This window comes from Chlorocebus sabaeus, chromosome 26, assembly GCF_047675955.1.
Source record: "Chlorocebus sabaeus isolate Y175 chromosome 26, mChlSab1.0.hap1, whole genome shotgun sequence".
NCBI lineage: Eukaryota > Metazoa > Chordata > Mammalia > Primates > Cercopithecidae > Chlorocebus > Chlorocebus sabaeus.
Window position 1 is genome coordinate 46,663,462 of NC_132929.1, and position 19,823 is coordinate 46,683,284.

The window sequence follows — 19,823 nt, forward strand, 5'->3', positions numbered from 1 at the left end:
TTGGTTGCTGAATGTGAAACCAACCTTGTGTGGCTGAGCTAAACTCTACTTAGATGTGATATATTATTTCTATAATATATTGCAGGATATGTTTGCTAATAGTTTGTTAAGATACACATGTAACTTCACAAGGGATGTTGGTTTATAGTTTCTTTTCTTGCAATGCCTTTGCCTAGTTTTGGTAATAGGTTAATGCTGATCTCATGAGATGGAAAGTGTTCTCTAGTCTTTTTCTCTTGGAAGAGCTTGTATAAGGTTGGTATTCTTTCTTATGTTATTTGATAGAATTTAAAAGTGAAGTCTTCTGGGCCTAGAGTTTTCTTTGTGGAAAGGATTATAATTACAAATTCAATTCTTTTAACAGATACAGGCACTTCAGACTTTCTGTTTCTCCCTGTGCCAGTTTCAATAGCTTGTCTGCTTTAGTTCTAGAATTTCCATTTGGTTCTTTTTTTAGTTTCCATTTCTCTGTTGAGATTCCTCCTATCTCTTCATTGTGATTACATTTTCCTCTTGGAATATATTTATAATAACTGCTTTAAAGTTCTTGTCTACCAATTCCAACTTCTGGTCATCTTGGGGTTGGTTTCTATTGATTCCTTTCTGTCTTGATATTAGGTCACACTTCCTAATTTCTTCACATGACTAGTAATTTTATATCTTATACTGGACATTTTGGATGACAAATTGTTATCTTGTTCCTAAACACTTGAATTTTGTTGTAATAGCTGGTTAACTTGGCTGGACTCAAACTCCAAACTCTATTTCCACTGTGATGCTAAGACTTGCACCTGTTGTTTTATGCTGGGCTCCCAGAGGTCACAACACAGGCATAGCTCACGATTAGTCAGAGATTTGGGTGGAGTTTATAAGAGATTTGGGACCTCCTCCCCTCTGAGTTTCCTCTTTTCCATGACTTGCCCCATCACTTTTCACTCTGGCCGCACTGAATTCCTACCTCTGATTCCTCAGGCCAATAAGACTGCAGCTTTCCAGAAGTCCCACAGAGGAATATTTTTGACTGAATAAGATTTACAGATTTACATTCACATACTCTTGACATGTCCCTCTTCTCTCACCTGAAGTCCAATGATTTTTCATGTGTTTCCAAGTAAGTTTAAGAAATAAATACTGGCAGATAATTAAACCAGTCATAAGAACACATTTAAAATAGAATTTAAGCCCAGAATAAAAATTCCTGATTGTAGCTTCTGATACCGTAATATGGTCTGGTCCTATATACCACTCCAACTTCATCTCTTACCATTCTTTGCCTCGTTCATTATCTCTAGCCACCCTAGTCTTCTTACTGTTCCTCAAACACACCAGAGCAACTGCTATTCCTATCACCTGGAATTCTCTTCCCTCAGATCATTGCATGGTCGCTCCTTCTGATATCCAGGTCTCTGATCATATATGCTCTCCTTTGAGAGGTCTTTTCTGATTACCCTATCAAAAACAGCTCAACAAACCTCTCCCCCCACCTCAATTAACATCTTCTACTTTATCTTCTTCAAAGCACTAATCACTATCTGAAATTATTCATTCGTTTTCTTGTTAATTGTCTGGCTCCCACACTAAAGGTAAGCACCAAGAGGCCAGAATCTTTGTCTTAATCACCAATGTATCCTTAGTGAACAGTTGTCTGGCATAGAGTATATGTTTGATAAATACTTATGAATAAATAAATGAAGAATGAGATGGGCGGTACTAAGGTAAATCTAAATTTTCCCCCCACTAAACTGATCTAGCAACAAAATAAATTAAAAATATTTGTGCAAAAATCAAGCAGTATAATATAAACTATGAGTTCCTTATATGTCATTTAAAATAAAGCCAGTATTTCCTTTTACTGTGTAGGGCAGTGAAACATTACACAATAAATTATGAAATCATGTAAATCAACAAATCAAGTATAAATACTCAATTGGTAGAAGAAGGAAACTAAGTGAAGAGTGAAAAAACAGCGTTGACATGGCTGTCAAAACTGTTTAACATGTAGAAATGAAGTAGATTCATGGCAGTGAAATTTGGGGATAAATGGGCATGTAACTTCATTATGGTTTGAATTAAGGAGATAGGCTATTTCAAAGCTCAAAGGGTATTGATGGTATTTAGCTTCAGAAGATTTATATGATTCATTTTAAAACATAATGCTCTCTTAAAATAGGCCAGGTCCAGTGACTCATGCCTGTAATCCCAGCACTCTGGGAGACCGAGTGGCAGGATTGCTTGAGGCCAGGAGTTTGAGACCAGTCTGGGCAACGTAGTGAGACCCCATCTTTACAAAAAATTTGAAACACAGATTAGCTGGGTATGGTGGCGCACACCTATAGTCCAAGGTGCTTGGGAGACTGAGGTGGGAGGATCGTCTGAGCCCAGGAGTTTGACGTTACAATGAGCTATGATTGCACCACTACATTCCAGCCTGGGCAACAGAACAAGACCCTGTCTCTCAAACAAGCAAGCAAACAAACAAAAAACAGTCATCTCAAATTCAAGTCAAAATAGCAATAACAAGAATGAAAGTAATAACAATGCTATGTTTTTACACAATCATTGTTCAGGCTGACGACTCCTATTAATATTTTATTTTATTTTCCTTAAAATTAAAATTACGCTATTCAAATTAAAGCAGACATAAAATTAGATTTGGAAGAAAATAACTTTGATGTATTATTTAAACCTTCTAGGATAAAAATACATGCAAGTTCTTCTAATCATCCAGAACTAAGAAGACATATGAGTTGTAAAATGGATATTTATTTTTGTTATTCTCAATGGAAGATCAAAGTTATAGTATGGTTCTCAGAAACTATTGTAACAGTTTACTTCATGGTACAAAATTGCCATAGAAATTTTTCCTGGTGAATGGCAGACAGGGCAGCTAATATTTCCATGTTTATTTCTCAAATGTAGAATTCAAAAGAGAAGTGTTGACGAAAAAAAACCTAACACCTGCAATGGGAATACGTTAGAAATGTAGTACTTTTTTTTTTCATGATGTTAATGATTCTAATCTAAATTAATCAAGCTAATTAATGTGTTGCAGTAAGCACTGATGCAAACAGATTTCATTAATAAGTTAATGTAAGTATATGAAAACTCTATCTCTAAATTGATTCCCTTTGAAAAATTTCTATAAGAACCATAGATTCATCAGAAATGCTCACAGGACAGATCAATATATGTTACAAATGGACAAACTAATAAGTAAATAACATAAAAAATAGTCAAGGGTAGATGTCCTGGCTTCACTACCAAATCATTTAGTAGTGTCAGGCTTGGCTGTGCTCACTGTTACTGTGTTATTGCTCTATACCTTCAAATTATTTAGAAGAGTAGTGACATTCTAACTAGCAAATGTCAAGTCCCGTAGGAGCACTGCTTCTGAACTAAGCTTAAATAAATATTCAATGCTTAATTTTGATTAGGAAATGTTGTTGATATTGTGGTTTTGCTTTGTAATCTGATTTCTACCAAAAGGATTAAAAGAAAGAAAACAAAAAGGTGAAAGTAGAGAATAGGCATGTTTGTGGGTAGGGATTATCTTCATTGTGTTGGCAAGCAAGCAAATTTTGCCTTAGAGCTAAACAAATTTTGCTGATACTCAACTGTCAAATTATCTTGAGGTGAAAGATTTATAATAGCAAAGAGATAATTATGTGAGTAAAGATTTGAAAATCTATAGCACATCAGAGCATTTGATGTTGAGTTTTTAACATGTTTCTTCTTTCACCTGTACAGTTATATAAGACAAATCACTCTGTTCACTCTTGATATCCCAGTCTGTATCTGTTTCTGAATCACTGGAGTAAATGTCAAAGAGAGAGGAAGTTCTAGACCACAATTCATCTGTCTGAGTAGTTGCATTACACAGTCTTTTTCCAAACGCTTTCACTTTGGCTTGAATACCTGAAAGAGAATAAGCATAAGTACCTATGAGTTAGACTTTGCTTTTCATATATCTTTAATATACAAAAGATCGATTCAATTGCTTAATCCATTGAAGAGTCAAAACATACCCACACTACGGTGACGGGGCCTTTTCAAAGAAATTTGTGTACTTTTATGCACTGGGCCTTCTTCACAGTGAGTAGGTACTGAAGTGACAGTATTAGATGGATTATCAGGATGGGGTTGGGTTTGCACAACTTCATTTTCACACGTAATCTAAAAATATAAATTGGAGGAGAAACATATTAAAGTTTACCTTATAGGGTTTTATCTTTCAAAAGTTACAAGTAGTAAAAAAGTATAGCTGAAAATTTTCAGTCACATATTAGTAAGGCTGATACTGGAACTTAGGCAAGGTGAATCTATAGTCCAAGCTTTCATGAATTCTGCCATACTGTCTTTTGTCCACTTATAAATCATGAACTCTGGTCAGCCAGAATCTATAAGCTATTTGCTTACAACTAATTATGTTTTTCTTAAATCAACAGCTAGAAGAGATAATACTTTTTTTTTTTTTTTTTTTTTGAGACGGACTTTTGCTCTTGTTGTACAAGCTGGAGTACAATGGTGTGATCCCAGCTCACTGCAATCTCCGCCTCCCGGGTTCAATTGATTCTCCTGCCTCAGCTTCCCAAGTAGCTGGGATTACAGGCAGGCGCCACCATGCCTGGCTAATTTTTTTGTATTTTTAGTAGAATCAGGGTTTCACCATGTTAGCCAGGCTGGTCTCGAACTCCTGACCTCAGGTGATCCGCCCGCCTCAGCCTCCCAAAGTGTTAGGATTATGGGCGTGAGGCACCGCGCCCAGCCGAGATAGTATTATTAGTATTAACATTTAATATCTTAGCAGTCATATTATTCTAGAAAACCTAATCATTTGTTCTTTATACTTTATAGAGGACTCCTTTAATAAGATAAATGACTTTTAATACTTTCCTGAGAAAAATTACAGTGTGAAATGGATTTTTTTTTTTTTTTTTTGGAGACAGGGGTCTCCGTCTGTCACCCAGGCTGGAGTGCAGAGGCATGATCTTGGTTCACTGCAACATCCACCTCCTGGGTTCAAGCAATTTTCATGCCTCAGCCTCCCAAGTAGCTGGGATTACAGGTGCCTGCCACCATGCCTGGCTAATTTTTTGTATTTTTAGTAGAGATAATGTTTCACCATGGTGACCAGGCTGGTCTCAAACTCCTGACCTCAGGTGATCCGCCTGCCTCGGCCGCCCAAAGTGCTGGGATTACAGGCGTGTGCCATTGTGCCAGGCGGTGAAATTTGATTTGTGGGGGAAGTAACATGGGTCAGAGGTAGAAAGAGGGAGGGTTTTGATATGTAAAAGGTAATATAAGACAGGGTACCTAGAGATTATGTGGAAGAGGGTAAGAAGTATCTGGAAAAGTCAAGAGGGCCTAGGAGGAGAGAAAATAAGTGATAGAGAAATGAAAACAAAATTAAAGTGTTTAACAGTAGTGGCAGCTGCCTTCAAACCACTGAAAAAATATTTTAGTAGGTGTCTTTGGTGGCTGTACCATAGGCCACAGGCTATTGATACCCAAGTTAAAGAAACTTTGTGGCCAGGCATGGTAGCTCATGCGTCCCAGCACTTCGAGAGGCGGAGGCATGTGGATTACTTGAGGTCAGGATTTCGAGATCAGCCTGGCCAACATAGTGAAACCCCATCTCTACTAAAATACAAAAATTAGCTGGTGTGGTGGCACATCAGCTACTTGGGGGGCTGAGGCACAATTGCTTGAAACCGGAAGGCAGAGGTTGTTGTAGTGAGCAGAGATCACACCACTGTACTCCAGCCTGGGCAACAGAGTGAGACTCTATTTCAAACACACACATACCCACACATAGAAAAAAAAAAAAAAAGAAAAAGAAAAGATACTTTGTAAAGAAATGCTTGTGAAAAGTCCCTTTGTAACACGATTCTTATTTAAAGGGTTTATCTCCATGTTTAAAAAATCATGACCAATTTTCACTAGTTATATCTACGTCTAAGTCAAGCATTGTCAAAGTCCAGAATAAGCATATACTTCTTTACAAAAAGGTGTATTCTGGATAAAATAGAGTTTTAGAAATTTAATCAGGGTTTGAAAAATAACTTTTGTTCCCTTTATAACAATAATACATTTTTTACTGCAAAAATTTGCATCATACAGAGAAGCAAAAATAAACTAAAAATTTGTCATAATCTCACAATCCATAGCTAAAACTTTATATTTTGATGTTTTTTGTCTTTTTCTGTGTATTTTTAAAAATTGAGATAATATAATGCTTTATAACCTAGTTTTGCCACTTATTTTATATATCATCTATGTTATTAAATATTCTACATCATAATTTTTATTACCACATAGGAATGCATTATACAGATATACTACAATTTATTAAAACAATCCGTATTACTAGAAATATTTGAACATAAATCTCCTGTGTAGATATCTGATTGCTTCTTCAGATTAAAAGCTTAGAGACAGAATTTCCAGGCATGTATTAATCCACTAGGACATGAGTCAAAAGAAAATATCTAGAATGAGGCAGAAAGAGACAAAAGGAAAACAGAAAATACAGAAAATGTCATAATAGACATAGGGGATAAGATTTCAGAGTATAACATAAAATGGGGCAGATGCAGTATTTGAACAAATAACAGCTGAGAATTTATCAAAATGGATAAGAGGCATTAAGTCATGGTTTTGCAAAAGTACTATAAACCTTTTCTATTTATCAAAATAAAAACAACAGAAACCAAACCTATGCACACTACAGTAAAACTGGAAAATGAAGAGAGAAACTTAACAGCAGTCAGAGGAAAAAAGATACATTCTCTTCAATGGAGTAACCATAAGACAGAATAATGCCTAAACTTTTTTTTTCTTCTTCTTTTGAGATGGAGTCTCGCTCAGTCGCCCAGGCTGGAGTGCAGTGGCGCGATCTCGGCTCACTGCAAGCTCCACCCCCTGAGTTCACGCCATTCTCCTGCCTCAGCCTCCCAAGTAGCTGGGACTACAGGCGCCCGCCCCCACGCCCGGCTAATTTTTTTAGTAGAGACGGGGTTTCACTGTGTTAGCCAGGATGGTCTCGATCTCCTGACCTGGTGATCCTCCTGCCTTGGCCTGCCAAAGTGCTAGGATTACAGGCATGAGCCACCACGCCCGGCCTTGCCTAAACTTTTAAGGACAACACAGAAAGACTGAAAGTAGAAGGATGGAAACAGATGTACTATGCAAACACTAAGTTAAAGAAACCTGGTGTTGCTATATTAGCACTATATACCTAGTAACATAGCTTCAAAATATATACATACCTAATAACATTGCTAATAACCTAATAACTTCAAGATATATACCACAAAATGGGTAGAATTTGAAGATTAATATGTAAATTCAAAATCCCAGTGGAAAATTGCAGCATCACTTTCTTAGTACTTAATTCAATAAGATAAAAATTCCAAAAGGATATAGGAAATTTAAATGTGATTAATAGACATCAGCGGAACACTATCCAAGTGCAGTACGCACATTCATCTCAAGTACATATGGAACATTTAAAAAACTATTTTGGTTATGTTACAAGTTTCAACAAATTTCAAAAGATTAAGTCCATATATTGTAGTTTCTCTGGCAGTAGTGTAATTGACCTAGAAATCTATTGCAAAAATTTAACTAAAAAATGCCCAGAGATATGGCAAAAAATATACTTCTAATTAACCCTCAAATAAAATATACAATCACGATGGAAATTAGATAATTTGTACTAAATAATAATAAAAATACTCCATACCTAAAACTTGTAAGATTCAGTAAAGCCATGTTAGGTGGGGACTTACAATCTTCAATGCACATATTAGGATAGAAAAATTAATTGGGCTTAATTTAGGTTAGATTTATTAATATCATGCAAAGAGTATTCCGCAAAATATCTCGAACATATCCCCCTCTCAGGACCCAGGTTTTCCTTTTCTACATTTGGGAATTCTACATTTGAATTCTACATTTGGGAAATCAGCTTGTGAAACTTAGCTGCGCCATTTACCATTCACCATGAAAATTCTGAAAATCAATGATATAATTTAACTTAAGAAGTTAAAAACAGAGCAGTGGACAAAATTTTAAAATGTAGAGGAAGGGAATAATGAATAAGTGAAATAAATGAAAAAAAATTCTAGAAAGAAGATCAACAAGGCAAAGTTTGTTCTCTGAAAAAACTAATAAAAATCGATAAACCGGTGGGGCGCAGTGGCTCACGCCTGTAATCCCAGCACTTTGGGAGGCTGAGGCAGGTGGATCACTGGAGGTCAGTAGTTTGAGACCAGCCTGGCCAAGATGGTGAAACTCCATCTCTACTAAAAATACAAGAATTAGCCAGAAATGGTGGCAGGCACCTGTAATCCCAGCTACTTGGGAGGCTGAGACAGGAGAATTGCTTAAACCCTGGTGGCAGAGGTTGTAGCGAGCCGAGATTGAGCCACTGCACTCTAGCCTGTGTGACAGAGTGAGCCTCCGTCTAAAAAAGAAAAAAAAAAAAAATCAATAAACCATCTGGTGAAGTTGATCAAGAAAAAATGAAAAAGCAAAAATTACTTCGCTCAAACAGAATTTTTTCAAATACAAGATTATCATGAAGGTTTTGTGTCAATACATTTAAAAATTTAGATGGAACAGACAAATTAAAAAACACTATCAGAATAGATAAACAAAATACTATTTATCAATATGGATAAACAAAAGAACTCTGAATAACATTATAACAAAGAAATTGAATCCATCATAAAAAACCTTTCCAAAAGGAAAACTCCTGTCTTATCAATAAGTTCTACCAAATATTAATACCAAATTTATTAATGCATATATAATGGCATTTTATATAAACATTCCAGGGAATGAAAAAAGAACAATTCCAAATCTGCTGGCATAATCTTCATACCAAACCTGAGAAAGGCATTCCAAGAAAGAAAAAAACTGTAGACCAGTTTCATTCATGCACACCAATACAAAAATCCTAAATATTTTATTTTAGCTAATATTTTATTAAGCAATATGAGAAAGGAATAAAGCACTTTGACCAAGTTGAGTTTATTTTAGCCATGCAAGTTTGATTCTATATTTTAAAATCAAGCAATATAATTTACTATAATTTACTATATTAACATAATAAAAATGTTATCCTTAATAGATTCAGAACAACCATTTGATAAAATTCACCATTATTTATAATTTAAACTAGGAATAAAGGGGAACATTTCTTTTTATTACAAAGAGAGCTATAAAAAAGTATAGTAAAAATCATATCAAATGGGGAAATATTAAAGGTTTTCCCTCTGAAATTAGGAATGAGAAAAGGATTCCCCTCACCTCTTCTGTTCCCCACACTGTACTGGAGGTTCAAGCCAGTGCAACAGGAAGAATATGAAATAAAAACACGAACATCAAACACTTTTTTCAGATGATATTTTTGTACATTTATAAAATTCAAGAAAATTTATAAACTATTGAAATTAATAAGTGAGTTTAACAAGATTTTTGGATACAAGTTCAACAAAAATTAATTTATCAATATATGCTTATAGATTATAAAATTTAAAATACCACTTATAGTAGCAAAATCAAATAGCTGTGAATAAATCTAATGAAAGATATATAAGACCTCTATATCAAATGCCATGAGTAACTTTTAAGAGAAATTTTAAAACCCAAATAAATGGAGATATGTGTTCATGGATTAGAAGAATCAATATTGTCAATATGACATTTATTCCCACATTCATTTATGAATTCTATGGAGTCATAATCAAAATTCTAGTACATAATTTGTGAAAATTGACAAACCAATTCTGAAATGTATCTAGAAATCTAAAGAGCCCAACATAGTTAAAATATCCACAAACATGAACAAGAGGTATTAATCAACTGGATATTAATTCTTAATAAAGCTATATAAGACACTGTGATATTTTTGCTAAGACAGGCAAACAGATAAGTGAAACAGAATAAAGTATGTGGAAACAGACCTATGCATATAAAGGGCACTTGATTTATGACAAAGCTGACATTGCAAGGCCAAGAAGAAATGCTAGTAGTTTCAGTAAAAGATGCTGAGTCAAATGGGTATCAATGTTGGGAAAAATGAAACTTAAATCCTACCTCTCACCAAACACAAAAATCAATTCTGAATTAGATCTAAATATAAAAAGTAAAAACAACAAAGTTTATTACAAACAGCATAGTAGAATGTTTTAAGTATTAAGCACAAAGAAAATTATTGGTAATTTGGACTACATCAGAATTAAGAACTTCAGTACATCAAAAGACATTATTAAGAACCAAGAGGCAACCCACAGTGGGAAATGACAAAAACCTTTAACTGAAAAAGGACTTCGAGGTAGAATCTATTAAAAATTCTAAATCAACAAGAAAAGCCAGACGATCCAACAGAAAAATGGGCTAGATTTAAAAGGGCATGTCACTGAAGGCTACCCAAATATCCAATTAATATTTCAAAAGGCATTTTCTTACTAATTTCATCAGTAATCAGGGGATGAAAAACAAAAACACTACTACCCACTCTGCAAATGGACTCAGATGTGAAAGACTAGAAATCCCACATATGGGCAAGAATGTGGAACAATGGAAACTATCATACTTCTGGTAGAAGTGTAAATTTGTACAAGTATTTTAGAAAACTATTTGGTATTATCTACTGAAGTTTAATACTATGACCCAGCAATTCTAGGTAGATAGCCTCAGAAATGTGTGCACATGTGGACCAAAAGACATGTACAAGAGTTTATAGTAGTATTACTTATGATATCCCCAATGGGTAACAACCCAAATGTTCAACAATAGACAGACAAATTTTGGTATAGTCACACAATGGAATACTACATAACAATGAAAATGAACTACTGTTATATGCAATAATATGGATATAGTGACTCCTGGGGTGCTAGCAATGTTCTGTTTCTCTGACCTGGGTTGTGGTTATACATGCTCAGTTCATGATAATTTAATGACTTGTCCACTTTTGTTCACTTTTCTGTGTATTTGCTATAGTTCAAGTAAACAATTTAAAAAATTCAGTTGGGTTTTTAAAAAAAGAATGCACAATTAACAGTTAAGGGAAAACAATAATCAAGCCCCTTTCTTTCCTTGGAAGTGGTGTCTTATCTTTTCTGAAGCCCCCTAAGGATATTTAACATTCACATTTGTATTTATCTATATATAGCACCAAGCACCCAGAACAGTTACTACAATAGCTCCTCAATAAATGTTGTAGAATGACTGGAAATATGATTTGAAGACAGCTAGTCCTGGGATTAGGAAGAAAAACATTGGGTGGGGGAAGAAGTCAGATAGACAAGCCAATTTTTTAGCGATATGATTAGGGTTCTCTATCCAGACCAGGCTGAACATTTATTGCTATATTGCTATTAACTCGAAATCTTTTTTTAACCTTATATACTTTTAAAGGGACTATTTTAGAACTCATACGTCTTTTTCTCGTAATTCAGCAAATATATTAATGTACTATGGATTGTTATAAATGTTGGCTGGTTACACTTACTAAATGGAAAACAGATTTATTATGTATGCTGGATCTGTCTCCCAATGGTTAGTTTTTATGGGTTATAAAGACTTTGGTTGTTTGACTAGCTTGGCTTTTCTTCTCCCAGTTTTTGGTTAGGTTGTATAATTATGAAGAAGAAAAATGGTGTAGGGGGATGTGTGGGGCACATGTTTAGTATTTATCTCTCTTGCTACACACATATATATGTACATGGATGTACATGTTTGGGCAAAGTTTGCATAGGTGGTGATGGTAGACCGATGGTTCAAGGAAAAGGCAGCTATCTTGACAGATATACAGCTTGGTGAGGAGGGAAACTGGCAGATAATTGAAAATTCAATTATAATGCAAAAAAATTGTTCTTATAATCATGTAATCATTCCACAAATTTTTATTGAACTACTTAAATTTGTAAAATATTGTTTTAGGCACTGCAATACAATGGCAAAGAAATCAGACATGATCCTAGCTCTCATGGAGCTTACATTCTAATGTAAGAAACAAATATTAAGCAAACTACACAATTATTTCATGGCAATTATGGTAAGTGCTACTGAAATATCTGTACTATTGAATCACATGCAGTACACGAAGAATGAGAGTACATAACTAAGTGATCAAGGGGAAAGATGTTTAGCTGATTTTTAAGGGAAAAAGACTTAATTGGTAATGATGGGAGTGGGAGGGGCATAGTTCCAGGGTATTATAATACATGGAACAACTGAGCAAAGTCTTGTTGGTAGGAAGTAATATAGTATGTCCAAGAACTGAAAGGTCAGCATGATGGTACACGGTGAGCAACAGGGACAGTGGCCTTGGATAGGGCTAGTGTGGTATGCAGGGGGGAAAAGCATGCAGGGCCATGTAAATTGGGTTAATAATTTTGTTCTTTATCTTAATAATTGCAGGATGCCATTAAAGGGTCTTAAACACCCACCCCAATGTAGGAAGCAGGTTAGTACTGCAGAAAGAGTGTTGTTCTGGTAACTGGACCTAAGTAAGGATTACAAACTCCTGAGGAAATTACTAACCTCTTGCTATAATTTAATCTGTGTCATGGCGGTAAGGCTGAAGTTTATCACAAGGAAGGCTGGAAAGTTTTCTTTAAAATGGTAAGTGGGGAAGAAGGTAGTAGTAACCAGATGCAAAATAAGTGCAAAAAATGTTTAGAAGGAACAGAAAAGTAGGCAGAAGAGAGCAAGATGGGGAAATCCAGCTCACCAGGGATACTGAACTTAAAGGCAGCTAGAGCTAGTACCAGTCAAAAGAAAGTTTAGGGGTGGGAAGGGATTTATTAGCAAGCTCCATCTTCATCTGTAGCTCCACATCTCCTTCACTCCATCATCTGTGACACAAATAAGGGACTTTCCTCAAGCTTATGTAATGTTGTGCAAACACAGTTTCAAGCACCCCAGTCCTGGAGATTTGCTCAAATTAAACCCTTTCTATTTAAAAACCCTGAAGCAGGGAGTGAAAGCAACTCAATACTCTGCAGGACAAGACTGTGTGTGTATGTGTGTGTGTGTTTTGGGGAGGAGCAGTTAGAAGGAATTAACTGGGTTACTTAATTCCAAAGTGTTAGTGCTAAATGGGACCTTGGAGATCACCTCTAAAGTACACTCCTAAATTTGCAGATTAGAAAACAGGAACTTTCGAGATGAGGTGCTTTTCCCAAGGTGACACTAAGTGGAAGAGCCCAGTCAGAGTCCAGGGGTCCTTCCACAACCCTCGGTGGTCTCTCTTTACCTGTGAAGCCGCAGCCTGCTTCCCAGCTCGTGGATGTGTACAGGAGACTGGATCTGGGACAGTCTCAGAATGCCTGGCTGCCTGGAGCTCTCCTCCCGTGTCCGGGCGGCCTGCTTGGTCTCTCTCCTCTTTCCCCTTAGGTGGCGGGGCGGGCACTCGGTGCAGGGTGGGCACGGCGCCTGCCACTAGCCTCAGGCGCTGGGAGAAGCGCAGGTTCTTCTGGATAACCGAAGAGACATCAAAACAGGCTGGGGCAAAGTGGTCAGAGCAGATGACCGAGCGGTCATTGCCTCCGTACCAGTCGGCGCGGCAGCCCCGCACGAAGCGGTCCCAGAGCAGCCGCACGGCTCGGTCTTTGGGGAAGCGGAACAGCGACTTCCCAGACTTGGTGGTGTTGCCGCAGTGGGCGGCCACACAACGGGCCGGCATGGCTGCCGTCTTCGGTGCGCGGGAGCCGGGCTCCCTGGACCTTCGCCCTTGGGCACGCTCCTTGCAGCTGCCTCGGCGAGGCACGTCCTCTCCTCCTCACCTGTCCCCTCTGGGTCGGGATCGTTTCCTTCCCTACCTCTGGCCACCGGAAGTGGCGATCTGGGGCCCCCAGTGGGAGGGCTCTTCGATGTCTTCCTCCTCCTCCTCCCTGCACGGCTCCCCAGGAGCAGGTGGACACAAGCAGAGGGATACAAATTTCGCGCGGGCAGCGCTGAGGTGGGCCGTAAAGAGGAACGGACCGGAAGTGGTGGTTGTCATAGCCACCAATGTGGCCAAGCTCTTCCCAAGCTTATCCTCCTCCCAGTACTCCCGCTCTGTTTTTATGAGGCCGGGAACATAGAACGAGGAAGTGGTGACGCAGTGGGCTCTCACGAATACAACCAGAAGCTACAACAACTGCGTGGCCCTATGGATTCGGGAGAGGTCCAGACCGGAAATGGCCGTTTCCATGGTAACCCTGAGCCGGTTGCCTGGGAGATGACCTCTTTCGGGTCTCTTTGAATCTCTGCTGTAGCGTCACTTCGAAGGCAGATCTAACAGAGATCCTGGACTGTCTCCTATCATGATTCCCGGGAAATATCGCTCTGTTTCTGGCCGGGCTGCGAACAACGTAAGCTGGGCCTTCTACTTTCTCTTTCTTCCCACTGGTACTCTTTCTGACTGGTGTCTTTGTCCTAGGAGATGGGCTGTATTATTGGGACCGGGGCCGCTGGGTCTGCTCAAGCTATTGTCTGACCGGCGTTTGAGGTTCGTGGGCTGGACCAAAGCACAATTTAATATTGTATGATAGGTACTCAAAGTCTTGTCCAGGATCTGCGCTCCCCAGAAGGTGGAGCTGGTCTGCTGTGAAAGGCTCGGGTTTATTTAAATTCCTTTGGCCAGTCAATTCCTTTTTCTTTTCTTTTCCTTTTGACTGTGAAGAGAATTTATCATTAGGGAGTCCCACCTCTTTCACCTGTCCCATTGAGATATTTATTTAGACCTGAATGGCAAATGTTGAAAGCCTGAGTACTAACTAGAGGGTTAAATTGCTGCCGACATTTTGGAAAATAAATCAGTGAAATCTTTTAATTCTTAGATGTGATTTTATTGTTTTCAGCAAATCCTCAGAACAAGGTCATTTACCAGAAACAGAAATCGAGCATTCTGTTCTAATTTTTTGTTATATTTTTATGTGTACCTTTTTTTGGAAATATGTGTTTGTGTATGAAGAGCAAATTTTATGGTTTAATTTTTACATTTCAGGTGAACTGTGGGCTTCATCTGGTTATTCAAACATCATCGCTTCCTGAAAAAAACAAAGTAAGATTTAAGAAGGTTGGCCTTTAAATAGAAGATTGTTTTATTTTCTACACAAATAGCAGCATGATTGAAGAGTAGATTCTAAACTGAAAAATTTAAGTCGATTTACTTTGATTTCCAGTTTAAAGCTAGTTCTTACTTTCTGCCTACATAAAGCCAAAATAGCCCTCTTTAAAAAACTTAGTGTTATTTTATTGATTACAAAAGGTAAGGTTTTTGTGTGTGTGTGTGGTTTTTTTTTTTTTTGACATTTACACTTTTTTTTTTTTTTTTTTTTTTTTTTTTTTTTTTTTTGAGACAGGGTCTAGCTCTGTCACCCAGGCTGGGGCGCTGGGGCACAATTTTGGCTCACTGCAACCTCTGCCTCCCAGGCTCAAGCAATCCTCCTACCTCAGCCTCCTGAGTAGCTGGGACCACAGGTACATGCCACCAAGCCTGGCTAATATTTTTGTATTTTTTGCAGAGACAGGTTTCGCCATGTTGCCCAGGCTGTTCTCAAGCTCCTGAGCTGAAGCGATCCACCTGCCTTGGCCTTGCAAAGTGCTGGGATTACAGGCAACAGCCACCGCACCCAGTGATACTTACACATTTCTGAAATCAGGAGCCTTCTTAAAATTGATGGCATGTCATAGTTTAATTGGGGAGGTTTTTTTCTTTCTTAGTAGAGGGTAAAATAATGGTATGTCTTACTACTGATGACACCTTAGATAAAATGGTAATTGGGAGGGCATATCCACACATCCCATTTAAAATCAGGGAAGAAAAAAATAGGTTAGCAGTGGACACATGTTAGACTTAATGCTATTTAGAAGTTATAATGTGAATATGAGATTTTTTCCCCTAGACTATTTGCCCATAATGTCTCTAGCATTTCTAGAATTTCTGGCTTTTGATTTAATTTTTGAGATTTTGAGATCAACATGTTTCTCTTTTCCTTCTGTCTCACCTCAGCATTTATACTCACCTACTTTCTACACACTATGTCTAAAGACACAACGTGATTTTTCCTCCTTTGACCATGTTGGAAACCTCTAACCATCACAATTCAGGTGTTTCCTAAAAAGTTATTAAATAGGCATCACTGGAAGAACTCTAAAGTGAAGGGCAGAGTTCACACATAACAGCATGAAGAAGGGTAAAAAAAGACATGAGGAAAGTAAATGGAAGGACATTGTTAGTCAAGGAGGCAGCTGTTGATGACATTATATATGAATATGAAAATAGTGAACACTCGGAAAATAGATCATTTGATCATCTCAAATAAGCATCAGTTAGATTAATTTAAAAATATTCTTTATTGTAATTGAGCATAATGGATACCCTCCAGAGCTTTCCTAATTGATTTCTCTGGACAAATCCTTTCCCACCACTATAATGTTTCTAGGGACTGTGTGCCTCATCCAAACAATTTTTCCAAACCATTCACTTTCTCTTGTGTGGACATCTATTCAGAGGAAATACCTTCAGGTCATATAATTCCTAAGGATATAATGCAAATGGCAACATAATGTTTATAGTGTGGATACATTAGAAGCATCTTAATTTTTTCAAGGTACATATTTGGGTTTTTTTGTGGCTAATCATAAGAAGTTGTTTTGGTTTTGTTTTTCTCATTCCTCCTACCAGATAGTTATTTTAGATCAGTTTTAGATCAAGTGAAAACCCTTCTTAGAAGACTTAAATATACAATTGTCTTATGTTATAATAGGACATTTAAAGGGATTATAATGATCAAAACAGTGATGTTTTTCAACAGCATTTGATTTATATTGTGTGCTTTTTTTTGTAGCAAATGGTTCTTTAATCATTGTATTTGTGGTGAGAGCATGGAGGGATCGGAAGTGTCTCAGCTTGGAGTATCTTTTATCTGACCTCATAAAATTGACCCTGATTTTGTGCGTGGTAAAATACAATGATAGAGGTGCAGTCATCACCTCTATGTAGTTCCAGAATTTTTTCATCATTCCAAGTGGAATCCCTATAGCCATTAAGCAGTTACTTTTCATTCCCTGCTTCCCTTAAATGCCTGGAAGCCACAAATATGCTTTTCATCTCTATGGATTTGCCTATGTGGTATTTTGTGTCAGTTTTCTTTGACTTAGCATGATGTTTTCAAGGTTCATCCACACTGTACCATGTGTATCAGTTATTATATGTTTTTTTTTATTATCTTCATTGCTTAGTGTTAAATTTGCCTCCAAATATTTTTTTCTTTAATAATGTTTTTCAGGTTGAATTCAAGCTAAATAAAGACACATCGTCATTCCCCGGTAGACTTTTACAACATGACCTTGAAAGAAACTACTCAAGTAGGCAAGGTACTGTCAGTGAGTAGAGATCAGATGTGGTTCATCATCTTTAAAGAATATTAACTGTTTAATAATGTTGAATTACTAGATCCAAATAAACTTGAATTTAAAATGAAATGGTTCACTGGGACCAAATTGGTTTGGTATTTTTAAAAAAATCATTGGTTGTATATATATAGCATAGTAGATTATTTCCAATATAGGAAAAAGCTGTTATTATTTTCCTTTAAGGGTGGGCTATACACTAGAGAATGGAAAAAGAATGTTTCAGATACTGTATTAGAACAGTATTTGGAAGTCACTAATTAGAGAGAGTAAGCGTACGGGAACACAAATATTAAGGAAATAAGGAAAGAATGGAAAGTCAGCAGTAGAAAAGAAACAATCTTTCCCTGTTACTATCACATATAATTATAGATTTTATATTAAAGGCCTTAAACTTTAGTGTCTATCACTTGGGATCTTGTTACAAATGCACATTCTTAGCGCTCCCCCTCCATCTTCCCCATTCTGATTTTGTAGGTCTTGAGTGGGATTTGGAAATGTGCATTTTAATAATGTCACAAGTGATTCTGAGGTATATGGTTTGTGGGTCATCCTTTGACAAATAGTGCCTCATATGATCTGGTTATATTTTTCAAATCAAGGAAAAATTTCCTTCACATTTGAATCTTGGTTTGTTGCTGACAGCCATTAGCTTTGTGTAATGCGCTCATGTTAAACACTTCTGAATCCACATATACAAAACTGCCTTTACCTCTTAGGAGTTTATATGAGAGGGCTGATCAATATAGGCCTTTCCAGGTTGTTCATGTTATTACTGTGGGAACATATAGTGATTTTAAATATTGGGTAATTTTCTCTCTCTTTTTATTTCTGGGCTGACTTCTTGGACCCATCTAATCTGACATATCTTTTCTCTTTCCTACATTCTACACTCTTGTCTTGACCAATTGCTGGACATGACATCAGCCTAACTGCAATTCCACAGTTCAGGAAGCATCTATCTTTGCCTTCTTTGATTCAGTTCAGTACATATTTATAAAGCAAGTATTATATGCCAGTCACTCTTTTAGGTACAGAATTATAGATGTGAAGCCTCAACAAGGGTTTTTATGCTTGCATTGTGAATTTCCTTAACATTTTTAGTAACAATATCTTAAAAGTTTTCCCGAAATCACGAATCAAAATTAAGTACTTTCACTAAACTTTTCTTGAGTTAAAGTAGGGAGTTAGTAAACAGATTTGAGGACGGCTGGCCAGGCAAATTTATTTAAGTGGTAAAGTGTTACTAGATATTTGCTAATGAGGAAATAGTATGGATGTATTGAATTTTGTGAACTTGAGAGATGAATAAAGTTTTATACGTAAGTAATGACCCATTTAGTATGAATTAACTCTTTAGGGAAAAAAAACCTAATTGGTTTTTTATTTAAAAAATTTATTCAAAATTAGGTTCTGTGACAGGATACTCATTTAAAATGTCTTAAATGTGTACCTGGTTGCTTTCAATGTGCTCCCTCAATAGTTCCAGGCAGTTTCGTGCAAAGAAGGCCGGGCAACTTAATTATTTTCTTGACTTTTGTACTCAAATTTTACTTCCAAGGGCATAAAATTTTGGAAAAATTATAAGTAGCACTTCATCAGGAAAAGCTTAGGGATGGCTGTCTAATAAACTGTCTTGATACCCAAACATTATAATTAATTTCAGCCATTTCTTATTTTTCAAAATTAATCAAACATATGATAGTCTGTCCACACAAATTAACCAGTGGTACTCTCAGTCAAAAGTAAAGACACTTGATATTTTATTTAAGTTAGTGAGTTTAAAACTTGATATGTGATTTCTTTTAGGCTTCTTAGAATACTAAGAGTTAACCCCTGTGTCTTTGAGATTCTATAAGCGCCATATATTGCAGGAACTACTATATAATAAAATTTCAGTTAACCTGACCTTATTGATTAAATCCCTTAATTAGGAATTTTAAAATATGTGTGTAGAAGGGAAGAGGCAATACTTTGCTCTTAAGATAATGATAAATCACTGGAAAATCTAGAGTTAAGATTTTCGTTACCAAAACAATCTCAAAGACAGGGCCGAATGGACGCACATATATGGCAATATGTACTATGCCATCCATCCATCCACCCGTCTGTCTATCCACCCATCTGTTCATTTATCCATCCATGCATCCATCTCCTCATCTATATATTCATATATCCAACCAGCCATCCAGCCATCTGTGTATCTAGCATACAGTGCAATGAACATTCTTACCAAATTTAGACCATTATACTTCTTAACACTTTGAGATGCTATTTATATTGAGATTTTTTAAAACAGAAATAACACACACAAAATAGATTTTCAATTAAGTCTTAGTAAACTGGAAAAACAATTAATTTGTCTATTGATTGCCTACTGAATTTAGATTTTACCAAGAATATAA

The 19,823-nt window shown here is 36.7% G+C and overlaps 2 protein-coding genes across 3 annotated transcripts in view; one reads left to right on the forward strand and one right to left on the reverse strand.

The window, feature by feature from the left end:
* Positions 1 to 2,576: 2,576 nt before the first annotated feature.
* THAP10 (THAP domain containing 10) lies at positions 2,577 to 14,122 on the reverse strand. Its single transcript, XM_008016055.3, has 3 exons — positions 13,274 to 14,122; positions 4,026 to 4,173; positions 2,577 to 3,915 (listed from the first exon to the last, which is right to left on the reverse strand). Exons 1-3 carry the CDS (start codon positions 13,700 to 13,702, stop codon positions 3,719 to 3,721), a joined length of 774 nt encoding a protein of 257 aa, XP_008014246.2. The 5' UTR covers positions 13,703 to 14,122; the 3' UTR covers positions 2,577 to 3,718.
* Positions 14,123 to 14,219: 97 nt separating this feature from the next.
* The window catches only part of LRRC49 (leucine rich repeat containing 49), a 163,174-nt gene continuing 157,570 nt past the window's right edge, over positions 14,220 to 19,823 (forward strand). Inside the window, exons 1-3 of one of the 2 annotated variants that reach the window (XM_008016056.3) lie at positions 14,220 to 14,372; positions 15,008 to 15,064; positions 17,295 to 17,382. In XM_008016056.3, coding sequence (XP_008014247.3) covers positions 14,325 to 14,372; positions 15,008 to 15,064; positions 17,295 to 17,382 — 193 coding nt within the window. In that variant the 5' untranslated portion in view covers positions 14,220 to 14,324. The remainder of the gene's footprint in view (positions 14,373 to 15,007; positions 15,065 to 17,294; positions 17,383 to 19,823) is intronic. The other variant, XM_008016057.3, reaches the window with a different exon arrangement.

Bases quoted from the DNA above. Each gene is read 5' to 3' on its own strand.
- THAP10 (XM_008016055.3), bottom strand. From the start codon at position 13,702: ATGCCGGCCCGTTGTGTGGCCGCCCACTGCGGCAACACCACCAAGTCT. The intron at 4,174-13,273 runs GTAAAGAGAGAC...TTATATTTTTAG, and splicing joins AGCAGGCTGCGGCTTCACAG to ATTACGTGTGAAAATGAAGT. The intron at 3,916-4,025 runs GTATGTTTTGAC...ATTCTCTTTCAG, and splicing joins GCCCCGTCACCGTAGTGTGG to GTATTCAAGCCAAAGTGAAA.